At 39.1% G+C, this 15,426-nt stretch overlaps 3 protein-coding genes across 3 annotated transcripts; 1 reads left to right on the top strand and 2 right to left on the bottom strand.

Moving 5' to 3' along the window:
• Positions 1 to 3,101: 3,101 nt before the first annotated feature.
• LOC124274058 lies at positions 3,102 to 7,101 on the bottom strand. Its single transcript, XM_046709387.1, has 7 exons — positions 6,832 to 7,101; positions 6,322 to 6,651; positions 5,504 to 5,830; positions 5,170 to 5,220; positions 3,957 to 4,064; positions 3,735 to 3,845; positions 3,102 to 3,160 (listed from the first exon to the last, which is right to left on the bottom strand). The coding sequence occupies exons 1-7, from the start codon at positions 7,094 to 7,096 to the stop codon at positions 3,141 to 3,143; spliced, it is 1,212 nt and encodes a 403-aa protein (XP_046565343.1). The 5' UTR covers positions 7,097 to 7,101; the 3' UTR covers positions 3,102 to 3,140.
• Positions 7,102 to 7,543: 442 nt separating this feature from the next.
• LOC124274060 (nuclear apoptosis-inducing factor 1-like) lies at positions 7,544 to 9,263 on the top strand. The gene is made up of 5 exons (XM_046709391.1): positions 7,544 to 7,943; positions 8,219 to 8,284; positions 8,525 to 8,621; positions 8,812 to 8,881; positions 9,079 to 9,263. Exons 1-5 carry the CDS (start codon positions 7,765 to 7,767, stop codon positions 9,192 to 9,194), a joined length of 528 nt encoding a protein of 175 aa, XP_046565347.1. The 5' UTR covers positions 7,544 to 7,764; the 3' UTR covers positions 9,195 to 9,263.
• On the bottom strand, positions 8,434 to 12,368 carry LOC124274009 (putative nuclease HARBI1). The gene is made up of 6 exons (XM_046709342.1): positions 11,836 to 12,368; positions 11,230 to 11,352; positions 10,921 to 11,055; positions 10,296 to 10,524; positions 9,278 to 9,376; positions 8,434 to 8,609 (listed from the first exon to the last, which is right to left on the bottom strand). The coding sequence occupies exons 1-4, from the start codon at positions 12,366 to 12,368 to the stop codon at positions 10,299 to 10,301; spliced, it is 1,017 nt and encodes a 338-aa protein (XP_046565298.1). The 3' UTR covers positions 8,434 to 8,609; positions 9,278 to 9,376; positions 10,296 to 10,298.
• Between the last annotated feature and the right edge of the window lie 3,058 nt (positions 12,369 to 15,426).

Consider the following 15,426-nt stretch of genomic DNA (forward strand, 5'->3'; position numbering starts at 1 on the left):
TATATATATATATATATATGTGTGTGTTCTGTCTTCTGCGATGAAACCAAATATAAAGACAGTATATGGCGTAGCTGTCTGTCGTCATATCTTAAAGGATAAATACTGTAAGCTATCGGACAGTTCCCTGTAGTCTCTGGTATCAGTGAAAATAAAACTGGTGAAGATCCGGGTTAGAATTGATCTTCAGTAACCAATGCTTGTCGTAAGAGGCGACTAACAGGATCGGGTGGTGAGGCTCGCTGACGTGGTTGACATTAGTCAACCGTATCCCAATTACGTAGATCGCTGCTCATGCTGTTGATCACTGGATTGTCTTCAAGGGTGCACTGACTTCATAAAAAAATCGGACAGAATATTTAACACTACGAGAATATGACTATTTAAAACAGCACTACATTCCTTCATGAATTTATTTACAACATTAATCTACATCCTCTTAAATTTTATTCTCTTAAAATATAATTGTGCTTTATGAACTTATTTCAGTACTGACGACCTCCGTCATATTCAGCAAGGTCAAGGTTACTTAATTTGATTAGATAAATGCTCTCACCCATTGAAATGTAAACTTCAGTTGCTTAATTTGAAATGTGTTTTGTGTTACACATTTCAGAAAATGAACAGGAATATATATTCTTAAGATGTAAATACAGGAAGGAAAACTGATGACGAGACTGGTGATCGGCGCAAAGTCCTTTACGTCCGTGTGAAACCCTCCATATACGTGCCCACTACGTGAGTGAGTTTAGTTTTACGCCGTTTTTAGAAATATTCAAGCATTATCGCTGTGGGGGACACCAGAAATGAGCTTCACACATTGCACCCATGCATGTGTGCAATCGAACTCGGGTCCGCTCCGCACGACGAGCGAACTCTTTAACTACTAGGCTACCCCCCAACTCCCACCACGTGTCCATGTTTCTAGCTGTTAGATTTATTCATTGCTATTTCTCACAATGCATAAATTGAGCAGTTTCTCTGGAAAATAAACTCATGTTTTGAGGAAATGAAAATATTTTATGCAGGGTTTTTGTTTCCGTACAAAGGTTTCAGATAACAGACATTAAAATATTTCTGTAAATGTGTCCTCTTCTACAAGCGAGCGAATACGAACATTCAAACATTTTCAGGGTTACAAAACATATTTATTTCATGTAGCTTATTCCTTGCTAAAACATCTGGGCACTTTCAGTTCGGATTTTAAAATCACACGACGTTCACGGCCATGAATTAAATAAAACACTCAGGCATTTGTTTCTTTTCCATTCCTCATATTTGTCATCCTGGCTGTGACGAGTAAGCTATTTTCTGTTTCTTAGTGTGTGAGTTTAGTTTAAGCCGCTTTCAGCAACATTCCAGCAGAATCAGAGCGGGGAAAAACCAGAAATGGGCTTCACACATTGTACCCATGCGGGGAATCGAGCCCGGATCTTCAGCGTGACGACCTAACACTTTAACGACTAGACTAGTTTCTAAGAAAGGTGATGATGATGATGACGATGATGATGATGATGATGATGATGATGATGATGATGATGATGATGATGATGATGATGATGATGATAAGTATAGAGGGATGATGATACGTTGATACGTATACAGGCACTAAACCGAATTTATTTGAAACAACACATCTCTTATCAAATCAACATGGAAGCGCAAAATTCATAGCTCTTCGAAAACAGAATATATATCATATTTTTGTCCTTCATTCTTCAAGTTTCATTCTTATGTATTTACAGCAAAATACAGTTGCCAAACCAATAACTACAACAACAACTGTACAACATCAGACGAGTGGAACATCCCATTCCCGGGAATAGATCGATGCTCATGCCGTCGATCACTAGATTGTCTGGTCCAGACTAGATTAGTTACAGACCGCCGCCATATAGGTGGAACATTTGTGAGTGAGGCTTTAAACAACAACAAACAAATAAGCTTCCCCGGGAAAGGAGAGAATATTAAATAATTTGATATCGTTACATTTTTCATTTAAAATTCAAAAACTGTTCCCCTGCTTTTATTCTTCCTCTTTCAATATTATTTCGAAAGTAATTCTTATCATTAGCATCCAGTTGCACGGGAAAAAGAAGTGTTGTGTACGCAATGAACTGTATTGACTAGATTTTCGTGCAGGAAGTACCACGTCCTTTTTGTAACTTATGACCTTTCCCCACGCTCAACCAGTCGTTATAACGAGGAGAAGTCGTGTATAGGAGACCCGGGGCTTGAATAAAGTCCTAATCACTATATAAGCACACTGTCTGTACTAGAAGAAGTTGACCCTTTTTATGCACCAATTCTAGTTCTAGATGTTACAGTTTGTCAAATATGTCTCGAAGAGAAAATACATCACAGATTTATCCTCATCTATTCGCGTCTAGGCGACACAGCGTCGTCCAACATCATCATATACAGTCATTTGTTTGTGCTGGAGATGACGCCTTTACCGTATTATTCTTTCACAACGTCCATCCCAAACGTTATTGAACGCTTGTAGTCAGTCCAGTAAGTGAGTTTAGCTTTTTTTCAATATTCAAGCAATATCACGACGGAGGACGGTAAATCGAACCCAGGCCTTCCGTGTGACGAGCGAACGTTTTAATCAATAGGCAGCCCAACCCCTCGGTCTAGTGAAAACGTGAACGTTGTTATATGTCAAATGAAGTAGTTCAGCTAATCATGGCGGTGTCCCAAATATATCTGAACAGATGTGTCTCAGTTCATGCACTGCTCCTCTGGCGCATGAAGATCATCGTGGTTCCAACTGGACTTGATTCTCAAATATGGTTAATAATTTCGTATCCTTCATTCTCGTCGTACTTCGGATATACAATACTGGGATCCTGTGGAAAAAGAAGAGAAATCTTTAAAACTGTCTTTAAACGTTCGTGGATGATGTGTTAAACATTTGGTGGTGGTGGAGAGGGAGGGGTGTCACATAAAAGTCACACACTGGTGTGATCTAGTCATGAAAACAAATTGGCCGACTTCCTTGTTAAACACACACCCAACCCACCCCACCCACACCCACCACCCTCCCTACAACAATCGTTTTCACTGCATTGCGTTTACATTGATATACTTACCAAAAAAACAACTTTAAGCTCAATATGTAAATGATAACATAATGCTTACCTTTGTTTCCTTGACCCTGAAACGGAGACATTGATTTTCTTGTTGATTAAAATGTCTGTTCGGAAGCAAGTGCATCTCCATGTTGAATACGAAAGCTACATGATCCAAATAAGGTCTGTTTAAAGAATAAGCATTCTTAATTCAGTTTTGCAAATAAGTCCAGAAACTAAAAGGTGACATTTATTAAGATTTTAAATGATGTTGTGAACTTAGCTCGAATACATCTAAAACACAAAGATGAAAATTAGATTGATGGTAATATATTTGGCACAGAGATTTGAGACGATATTTAATGAAATGTGAGAATGCTTTGGTAATCAGGAGGTATCTTTGATATTGCAGAACAACACATATTACACGATACCAATAAGCACGGATTCTTCAGCTGACGCGTCGTAACATTCTGGTAAATACAAGCCGCCACGGTGTAAATGCACCACAAAAACCAACATCCGTACCTAGACACTAGACAACATATACATGTACAAACACCTATGTAATAGTCAATAATCTGAGATTCGATTCATTCCTCCCTGACACACCATTGAATGTATCTCTTCAACAGTATTTCAACATTATCTGACTCTAACCTTTCCGTCGCTTGATCCTTCTGTGGCAGAGTGACACTCCTATCACGGTCATCACCAACGTTGTTGCTGCAGAAAGCCCAATGCTGACCATAGAAAGTGTCTCCGTCCCTCCTGGAAGAGAGGTTTTACTGAGCTATTCTTAGATCAAGACTAAGACTATGTATTCGAATGAAAGGAAAGCATCATTTGTGAGCAAGTGTTTATATGGAAACATACACATACCAGATGTTGTATTAGCATCATCATCAGCTGGTACAGAGGAGGCCTTGACTGTGGTGGGCTCCACAGTTGTCAGATCATCTCTCACAGTCGAAGTGAACGTCATATATCCTGTGTTAACATGTACATTGAGTGCAAATATAGGCAGTGGGGCTGGTTAAGATAATCGATAATCGGAAATATCGTTGATAGGAAACATTATGAATGATTTTCGATATGAAAACTGTGTTATCGATAATATTGTTCATTAATTTCAGTGACAGTACAAGTTTTAAGTTTCTTACACAATATGCACTTTAAGGAGTTGGCTGCGTCTAAATGAAGTTCAAAACGCTGTTTTGTTAATAATCCATGCAAGAAGATGTCACAACTCATATATGTGAGATAAATTGTATATTTCAGATATTTTTGTCATTTTTCCTCAAAGTTATGTCTTTGATATATATTGATAAGCGATCGCTATTTAGTTACCGATTATATGGAAACATACACATACCAGATGATGAATTAGTACAGATCATCTCTCACATTCGAAGTGGACGTCAAATACCCGGTGTTAACATGCACATTGAGTGTAAATATAGGCAATGAGGCTAGCTAAAATAATTCACATCGGAAATAGTGATTATCCACATGAAAATTGTGTTATCGATAATATTGTACATTAAGTTCTCTGATAGTACAAGGTTTAATTGTGTCACACAAAGTGCAATTTTAAGACTAATTCATTGCCGGCTTCTACGTTAAGTTCAAAAAGCTGTGTTTTAAATATTACATGCAAAAAATATGTCACCGCTCACCGGTAATGCGAAACATATGTCTTTCTTTGAGAATTTTTTCACATTTTTGCTCTTTTCTGCGTCATCGATATCTATTTATAGAAATTATGCAACTGGAATTGAACACGGTAGTTCTGTAATTTCCTCCTGTCACCTCTGATTCTTTTTCTGTGTTCAACTTTTACCAGATGAAAGAGAATTTGCATAACATTTTTGGGTTAAAGAGACCTTTTTCTTCGTGCAAAATTCAAGTTCCTGCAAAGCATTATCCTTTACCTTTAGTAGAGCTTTCTTCAGATTGTGAAGCTGGTGCAGTCACAGCTCACGTGTAGCTCACGCGGACATCGAGCAACTAATCTCAGTATTTGATCTGAGGTTTCCTACAACCATTAAGACAACATGTTCACGGATTAAATGATATGACTCATATACCTTACCTGTAGTGGATGTTCTGACAGACTGTGAAGCTGGTACGGTGACAGCAGCATCTAAAATACGAATACATTATATCATATATAACACTTTTATCAATTTATCTTAGAAAAGGAGAAAATGATTAATCCTAGTCACGAACATTATCAGGTTGTGAACGGGCTGTTGAATAAACACAGAATTCATTGTTTACAAAGTAAACATCAATGAGTATGCTTATCAAATTTTGAAATAAATCACAATGTATCAAGCGTAAGGCTGTTCTAGTAAGTTAGTACAACTAATTTAAGAAAGATACGAGTTTCCTTTAGTTCAAAACACAAAGGCAGTTTAACCTACTGGAAACGACCAGGAAGTGATCCCAGGAACAGCCTGTCTGTCCACGAGGCTCCAAGCTACAGTAGTACCTCCCAGCATCAGATGATGTGATGTCAGAGAGTTGGAACTGTACAGCAACTGTAGCCCATGAAGTGATGACCTTCATAATCTTGATCCTGGTCCAGAAGGCTTCCCGTATGTAGATTTCATAGGAGTCCATCTCGAACACAAGTCTATCAGTTGGACCGATCACGTAGATCTTTGTCTGGTGTACGGATGTCTTCATGGAAAACAACACATTGTCTGCCACTTTTGCTTCCGTGTTATTACTGTGAGTTTCAGGTATATCTGTAAAACAGTAAATGTTCCCTTAAAAAGATTTGTATCAACAAGAACAATGATTACAGATGTTAGATATGTTTTATACCACATTACAAGAGCAATTCTTTCATACGTCACGTGAGTTCAATGTGGAATGAAAGCAACAATAAATGCGTATCCCCAAAATGAGACTTAACAACAGAAGCAATGAGCTGAGTGACTGAGACAAATTGTATACCACATTTGAACATCATGGATTTGGTGATGGTAAACCAACAATCACAGTCAAAAATGAATGTTGAGCTCAGAAAACAAGACAAACGTTTTCTGTGATGAGTATGAGGCGCAGCGACCTGCTTTAAATGGCAGGCCCTCACACCGCCCTGTCTTTGTAGAACCGAAAATACTTTATACTGAAGTTGTGCTACTAAATCACATTTTATAAATTTAAGTTGGAATGATATTAGTAAAGGACATAATGCGATTATGCATGCGTGAGATATGCAAGGACTACTTACACGATACACCAAGGACATTGTCTATACTCTGATCTGTGAGAAGATTCTCCCCAACTACTGTCTGACAAGTATATCTTTCTCCTCTGTCCTTCTTTGTCACGCCACTGATGGTCAGAGTGATCGTCATGAATTGCCCGTCTGTCCAGCTCCTGCTAACAGACTCCAGTTTATGCTTGCCGCCGTGCTCCACTCTCGTTCCGTTCCTACTCCAGATGAAGGACATGGTCAGGTTCCAGTTGGGGTAGCTTTTCAGAAAAGAGTGGCATGTCATGTTTACAGAATCACCGACTGTTGCCTTTCCCGGGCTGTCAATGTAGGGTTCTTGAACACCTGTTTCAAACACATTGACATATGGAGAGTGAATCACCTGTGTAGGGATAATCAACGAGATCACTTAAACATGGTAATTTTCTGGAAACATGAACTCGAACATTGATATTCTAATGTATTAAGAACGGTGAGTCAAGAGACTAACATCCTGACAATAGTATCAGTTAATGAACGACTTACGTATCACAACCAGGTTTTGCCCACAGTTGGGGACCTTCGCTCCCGGACGTTGTGGTGAACCCTTGTAGCAGCTGTACTGGCCAAAGTCATGGTCGTCAGCGTCATTGATCATGAACCTGAACAGACCAGTTCCTGACGATGTTATGTGTCCGGTGAATACTATTCTTGATCTCAGAGTCCTACTGGGAATGTTCACTTTCTTGTACTTGGTAATGTGAAAGATTGTGCTGTGCCAAAAGTCGTTTCTGACCCAAAACTCTTTCATTCCAGACCCATGTAAATTCCAAGCCAGAGCTGCTGTTTCTCCAGAACGGATGTACACCGTTGACACACCTGAAGGATAAATATACAGAACGTCATACTAGTGCATTTGGATGTTTTGTATTGAACGCGAAGATGTCATGACAAATTCTCGTTCGATACCAAACATCCAAATGCACTAGTGCGACGTTCTATTTTATTATTTACCCTCTTATCTTGCATCAATCTGTTACTTAATAACTGACTGACTGACTGAGTTTGGTTTTACGCCGCTTTTAGCAATATTCCAGCAACATCACGGCGGGGGACACCAGAAATGTACCCATGTGGGGATTCGAACCAGGGTCTTCTGCCTGACGCTTGATGACATGCTCCCTGTAAATGTGATTCTAGAAAACATGGGTTACCCTTAGCTTTACTGTGAACTCCTTGTTTGTTGGTTTCGGGTTGAACTTAGTCACTAAGGTTGACCTTAAGGTAACCTTAACATAAAGTTACGCCCGTTGCACAAAGCTACCTTTGGTCAACCTTAACTCTGGAAGGATACTTAGCGGCAACCTTAGCTAAGGTTGAAATCTTTAGTGCCGGAGATACAATTATGTCCGTAGTTACGGTTGTGAGTTATCTCCCCTGCTCGTATCAGCAGACGACTAGTGTTATCAATACTTCGGCATGGCAGAGGCGTCTACTAGCAGTGCACGAAAACGGAACAGGTTGTCAAACTATACACCGAGCGAGCTAACAATGCTGGCCGATGAGGTGAAGTGTCGAAGCCACATCTTGTTTGGATCTTTTTCTTCATCTATTACCAACCAAACTAAACTGAAGGAGTGGGATGCAATAGCTGCAAAGTAAGTGTCTTCATTTTTTTATCTTAGCAGATAGCATTGAATGTTTTGTAATCGCACGCTTGTCTATGTATCATTTATGTTATGATACTAAGTTCACAACCCCCCCCCCTGGGCATTCTATTTGTATTTCTGCTGAAAAGATTTAATTTTGATATTTTTTTGTATACACTGCAGGTTTGCTGAGACATACTTCTTGGAAATTAAAAGTGATAGACAAATTAAATATGACGTTCATTGGATATATGAAATATATCATATTATTGTCACTGTTCCAGGATAAGTGCTTGCTCTTCAGTGGAAAGAACAGGGGCACAACTAAGAAAAAAATGGAATGATTATAAGTAAGTGTCAGAAAGTGTGTGTGTGTGTGTGTGTGTGTGTGTGTGTGCGTGTGCGCTTACATGTGCATGCCATTGTAGGTTGTGGTAAATTAAGTTCTGTTGTTTTGATGTATAATAACATTATTTAAGCAAAAAGGACAAACAATTACTAGTATTTGAAAACATAAAAATAAGCTTTTTATTTACAATGTGAATTGGATATGTCAGGAAATAACTAATTTTCACATGATTAATTTACAGATCTCAGGTGAAAAGAAGAGCCATGGATGTCAGAAAAGAATCATCCAAAACCGGAGGTGGTCCAGCTCCAGTACCTCTGACTGATCTGGAATTTAAAGTAATCATTAAGTTTTAATTTCATTTTGACAATGTTAATTCAGGGATACCAGGATATAAAGGCTATGATAAAAGTGTTCTCTCATAACAACCACCACCACTCCCTGCAGGGTTACAACATTATATTCACATCTGTTGATTTATTCCTTCCTAGTACACACATATTGAAATATAAATATTTATGTTTTTAGGTTGTATCACTGATTCCACAGTGCCAAATTGAAGGGATAACTGGTGGATTGGAGTCTGAGGTTGATGAAAGTGAGTGTTTTTTCTCAATCAATGTCAGAATATGTTCCAAATCGTTAAAACAATCTTTAAGCTGATTGAATATTTTCAAATCATTTCCTCTGTTGCATTGTGTGTATTTTCAATAATTATTACTGATAGTCATATGAATATTAGCTTGGTCTGACATTACATAGATGATTAGGTAATAAATAACATAAATCTTTCAGTTTTTCAAACACTGAACATGGTCAGTGATAGTGGCCTTCCCACAGAAGACTACTTTGATTCGGCCTTCACCAGCGATGAGAGGAAGAGCAACGAAACACCTGGTATGCTTAATTAATATTTTTAAAGGCATGTTTAAAAGTTAAATTTGTCATCAAGTCAGTTAGTCACAGCTTAAAAATGTCATATATATGTACTTACAATGTGTATTGACAGAACTTTAAGTCCTTTAATTCCTTGCAGGTCCTATATCAATGTATGGAACCATCAATGGTGATGAGGCTACCTCTATGGCTGAACCTGTGGAAACAGCAGATCAGCCATGTCATAATTCAGCCTCAAATGGTAAAAAATGATAAATAAACAATTGGAGTGTTGTTTAAATTCTACTGTTTCTCTAGGATATTAATGTGATGTTACATTAGTCGTTTAATAGTTATATTAGGCATTTAATATTTATTTAAAACAGATGTATTTTCTGGGATGTTACAGATAAGGACCTAAAGTTGAACAGGGGCAGGCAAAGAAAATCTGGTATGAAATTGTTAAATATGTTGCATGAAATGTTATTTAAACATGCCAAAAACTATTTTTTTCTATCCATATCATCATGGAATAAGAATTCTCAATAATATCAATAATAAATACAATGTGTTTACAAATACTTTTTAAGGCCTCTACAATTGATTTCTTTTTCATATTTTTTTATCGGAATGAAATGTAGAATGTTGATCAATGAGCAAATAACATGGAAGTGCTGGTAATGTAATATAAATTGAATTTTATAACATTTATTGCAGAAAACCCAAAGCAGCAGCCTGAATATGTTGCCTCCATCATGGAAATGGAGACAACAAAAGCGGATGCCCTCAAAGAGCTGATTGAGGTGCAAAAGAAGATGTTAAAAATATCGGAAGACCATCTCACTTTAGAGCGAGAAAGACTTGATCTGGAGAAATCAAAATTTCAACTGCTGCAACATATGCTGATGAATCCAGGCAACAAATCTCCCAATACTCTTTCCCCAGTTATCCAATTTATGTATTCTTCCTAACCATGATAACATCCCAGTATCTTACCTGTGTTTAAAAGCAAAATATTCATAAATTTTGTTGTTATCTATTTTGATATCTGCAAATACATGTTCATCTATGTTACTGTAATAAACATAAATACATGTATTTAATCAACCTATGGCTACTGTATTTTGTTTGCTTACAGTCTATGTAAATCTCTCTGCAATCAGCTTCCTCCTTGTTGAACATCCATCCTGGCTAGAGACAGGACAGTTTTCCCCAGTAGCATGATCAACTTCCATGTCAGTGTCCTCTGGTGGTGGTGCAATATTTTTGTCTATGCAGAAGTTGTGCAGCTTGAAAGCAGCCATGATTACAGCCACACATCTTTGTGGACTGAACCATAAACATCCAGTAGACTTATGGAGACATCTGAAAAAGTCAGATAAACATTACTGTAGTTACAGTAAAAAAGTTATGCCTTAAATATTATGTTTGTACAATTTAAGTTATGTTCAATTTCAACTAAATTTTCCATAAACAAATAAATGATATTCTTTATCAGGTGAAACATTAATGTTCTTCACTGGTTGTATTATTCTTTAAATTAACACACAGATATAAATTTAATATTCTCATGTACATTATGAATATTACAGCTCAAAAGATAATCGAACTATCCTGGTGCACTTATACAATGGAATATATAACAAAAAAGGAGGAAATCAAGAAGCCTTTAGCTTATTCTTAATCCAAAGAGTAATACTATATATATCTATATTTTGTCATATCACCATTCATACACAAATGGAACCATGAATATAATACCTGAATCTTGACTTTAACACTCCAAATGCCCTTTCAACTGTGTTCCTTGTCCTGATATGGGCTGCATTGTACCTCTGTTCTGGCTTTGTCTGAGGATCTGCTAAGGGGGTCAGCATCCAAGGTCTGCATGCATATCTGTACAATGAGTATGAGGTACATAACATTAATTTTTTTTTAAATGTATGATATCAATAATTGGTATAGCAGCGATTATACTTGGAAGCTACACAGGAATGGTATATCTGTTTACTGCACTTCAAACGTATAACTACCACAACATATACTGATGACTATGGTTAAATGGTTTACCCTGAATCGCCAAGTAGCCAGCCATCAGGTGCAGTTTCTTCCATCTTCATGCCAACTTGACTGTTACTCCATATCAGGGAGTCATGAGTTGAACCAGGCCACTTGGCAACCACGTTGGTAAAACTGAAATGGTGAACACGTTAAACTGATGACAGTGTATTTCTTTCTAACTTATTACTTTCACGCCGATATTCCTGCAACTTCTTCGTAACTTGCTGACCTGTCAAATCAGTAAAATCAACACCGTGCACAGAATAATTTGGAGCAAAATGTTTGTTTAAAAAGAATTTATTTACTTAAACTAAATGAATTCTGACAGAAAATAATCCTGAAACGATTGCTGTATAAATGGGTACAATAAATTACTAATTTAAAACAGACTGAAAATGCAGCTCGTTTCATTTGACAAGAAAGTAGTTTCGGCTCGTTTGTGGGTCAAGGCCGTTGCTAATGTAAACAGAGATGCGTAGTTTGCGGACCACTAACCAGTTCATCATTTTTCTTTCAACATTAAGAGATAGTACTTGGTAGATATCGAAAACAAGTGTAACTAAAGTATCTTTATGATAACTTTAGACGTAAATGTATGTCTAGTTTATATCTTACCGGAGAGAACTGTCGCATATCGCTTGCACATTGATTGCATGGTATCCCTTGCGGCATACGTAGGCGGCTTCCTCGTTTGGTGAAGGTCGTTTGATTGGAATAAGTGTTCCGTCTACAGCGCCGAGAACTTTGGGGAAATGACCGACTCGGTAGAAATCTTGTTTAACTTTAGTTTGCTGTTCTAGACTCCAGGGAAAAGTAATATTGTCTAACACCGTACATATTGCATTCACCGTGCAATGGAAGCCCCGAGAAACACTGGATTTGTCCAGACCATGTAAATCTCCAATTTCAGAAAGAAATCCTCCTTTTCCCAGATATCTCAAAGTTAAGAGGACTTGTGATTCGACTGTCATAGCGTGGGAACGCTGTGTCGGTCTTTCGACCATTGGGCGAACTTTGTCCACAAGGCAGAAAATAGCTTCGCGTGTGAGTCTATACCGGGATATGAGTTCTAAGTCAGTCAGAGTTTCTAGTTGGATGGTTCTGTCTCGGAAAACACGCTGTTTTCTCAAACTTTTTTCCAGTTTCATCATGCATCAACAAGAATGTAGCCATATTGTATTTACTCGAAATGTCAGCCTTAGCCACACTAAGGTTGGGTCGGACTAACCTTAAATTTTCACCTTAACTAAGGCTACCTTAGCGTAAGGTAGATTCGTACAACGGGACGTCAACCTTAGCAAAGGCCTAAGGTTAAAACTTAAGGAGATAAGGTAACCTTAGAGCTAAGGTTGTTTTGTACAACGGGACCAGAATGAAGGCCTGGGGAATGGTTTGGGACGTGGTCACTGCCGTCTTGAACCTGTGTCTGAGATGAATCACCCGAATCCATCTGTCCTGTCTTGGCGTCGTTTCTCGGGGACGCCCAGAACGTGGGTGGTCGGCAACGTCATTAGTTTCCAGAACGCCTGACCAATGCAGATATCGTCTTACGATGGCATTGGAAATTTGATGCCACCTGTTGTTGGCTCATGCCTGCTCGAACTATTCCAATGGCTTCATGGCGTTGAGCAGAGGCTTATCTTGGCATGATGTGCATGTGACTTCTCATCTGAATTTGTGAACGTTTGAATGACCAAAGATCAAGCTTTCGACAGTGACAGCAATTTCTGAGTTTCACATGTTGTGTGCAGCTGCACAGGCTGCACGTGCAGTAACACATTGCAAGTCTATAGGCCACCTTCAATGACGTCACGTCGCCTGGTACCTGCATGAGCGTTTGATTGTCTCCAATACTTGCTATGTTCACACCTATATTTATGTATAATGACGCTGTCTGCCTATCTTTATATTTTCTGTGTGCACAGTTTCCTTATGTGGCCAGTATATAACTACGTTGTTGCAGATTTTTTTTCAACTAGAATACAAAAATATAATCAACTGAAATGAACAATCAAATTCATAAAATGAGCAATGCAATTATCTGACATTCTTAGTGAGACCTAATGTTAAATTAACATTCGTGAAAGTTGTTTACATACGGATGAAAGAACATAAGGACATAGACACGCGTGTGGTATATGCTTGCACATGACCTCATTTTCACCTATACTCATCCCTTTTGCTTTGTTCTCTCTCCCTCTCTCTCTCTCTCACACACACACGTCCGTGCGCACACGCACTGAGCACAGCAAGCACGCACGCATAGTACACACATCACACACATACGAGGGCGCACCTGCAGGCCACATATAGGTTAAATATACTGATAGGCAAAGGTCATTGTAATTGACTTGATGGAAGTTCGATGTGATGAGACTTTTATGATAATATTGCAAGAAAATCATTCCACAATAGGATTGCAAATGACACATTTTAAACCTTACTGGCGGACACATGCTACTGAGGTCGCAGTGCGAGAACGGTCAAATGAAAATCACACATGCAATAACGTGAATGTTCACCATAACCATTGGTGCGCGCTTGACACCTTCCCCTCACAGAGCCAATCAAACGTCGCAAAAGGTCTTGTTGAATGTGGCTTTGCATATCTGTGGAAGTACCTGGCGGAGTTCCTGAATCGTGAGTTAGGGATTTGGTCAATGTCTCAATCACCTCTCCATTTCGTCCCAGACGTGTTCGATAATGGCCACATCTGGGGATTTAGCGGGCCAGAGAGGGACGTTAACATTGTGCTGCGGTATGAACTGCTGAAACACCACGGCGTTCGCGTTGCCCTGCGCTCCACTGCTGTTTTTGACGTTGGTGACGTATTGTCAAAATTTATCATCTGGTAAGACGTCTAGCTGGCATGCCGTGTGCAGCCAGACGCCGTCGAATGATCCAGTTGACACCAGGAACTGTTCGGGCTGTTGGGCTATCAGTGTGGCTGGTTGGAGTCTATGGCGCAGATGGGTGATTCGAATCCAATGGATCTCCATCTGTCATTTTCAGTTAGCCGTGGCATTGAAACATGCCAGCAAATTCTTCCGACCTGTCGGCGTCTAAACAATGGTTTGGGTGACAATGATTCTAGGTTTAGAGCCACATTTTTAAAGGGCACGTTTTATGCCTTTTTTCCACGGACTTCATGGTGTGTGGATACACAGATGCAACTCGGGGCGAACTGTGGACAGACCTTATCAATGTTGGGCCAATCGAATTCAGCGTGAAACTTCGAAACATGGACCCAAATGAACTTGCAGAGTGCTTGTTGTCGTGTACAACCGACTTTCCTCTGATCAAAGAGGACTTGAGTGAGTTTTCCACTCAGTGCATAAAATACATCACCATGATGTACAAAGCTGTGTTCCAGTGACTCATTGTGACTCTTGCATTTGACTGATTAGGAAAACGTGATATTGGTTCAAATGCGCATGAAAAATCCTCAAATAAGTGCATAAATATTGTCTCTTTCTGTACTCTTCACTATGGAGGAATAAAGAAGCGACCAAACAGTGTCGGGTGGTGAGGCTCACTGACTTGGTTGACATATGTTATAGTATCGCAATTGTGTAGATCGATGCTCATGCTCATTCTAGAGTCTGTTCCAGACTCGGTTGTTTACACACCGCCGCCATACAGCTGGGATATTGCTGAGTGCGGCGGTAAACAGCAACCAACCAAGAAGTTGTGGCTTCATGTGTAAGAGACAAATCTCGGGGAATCGAACCCGGGTTTTTGGCACGACGAGCGAACGCTTTGACCACTAGGCTTCCCCGCCCCGGACTAAATGAACGTACCTATATAATGACATGGGTGAACACAGGCTGAGCACGAAACTAATACTACGATCGGTGTAGTAATAGGACCTTTCTGTTTGCGGTATCATGAGTGATGAACGCACTCCATGTTCAAAACACCCCACATGTTTGTCTGAGAGTTTTTGTGCCTAGAATTGTTCAGTTTTGCTACGAACTTCACGTCATAAATAGCAATATTGCATTATAACTAATGTAATACCCTGTGTCATGAAAAGTTAAGACTGGCCACTGTGTTCGTTTCAAGTGATTCATTCACTTCGATTCTGTTCGTTTCTCTTGCTCTGTCAGTTAATCAGAGCTAAGTCCCTGTAAGTCTCACTGAAATCACTATTTTTGGTTCCAAAACGCAACACTTAAGTCACGGGGCCATAGAACTCAGATATTG

This window comes from Haliotis rubra, unplaced genomic scaffold (assembly GCF_003918875.1).
Source record: "Haliotis rubra isolate DU_JTF1 unplaced genomic scaffold, ASM391887v1 Scf187, whole genome shotgun sequence".
NCBI lineage: Eukaryota > Metazoa > Mollusca > Gastropoda > Lepetellida > Haliotidae > Haliotis > Haliotis rubra.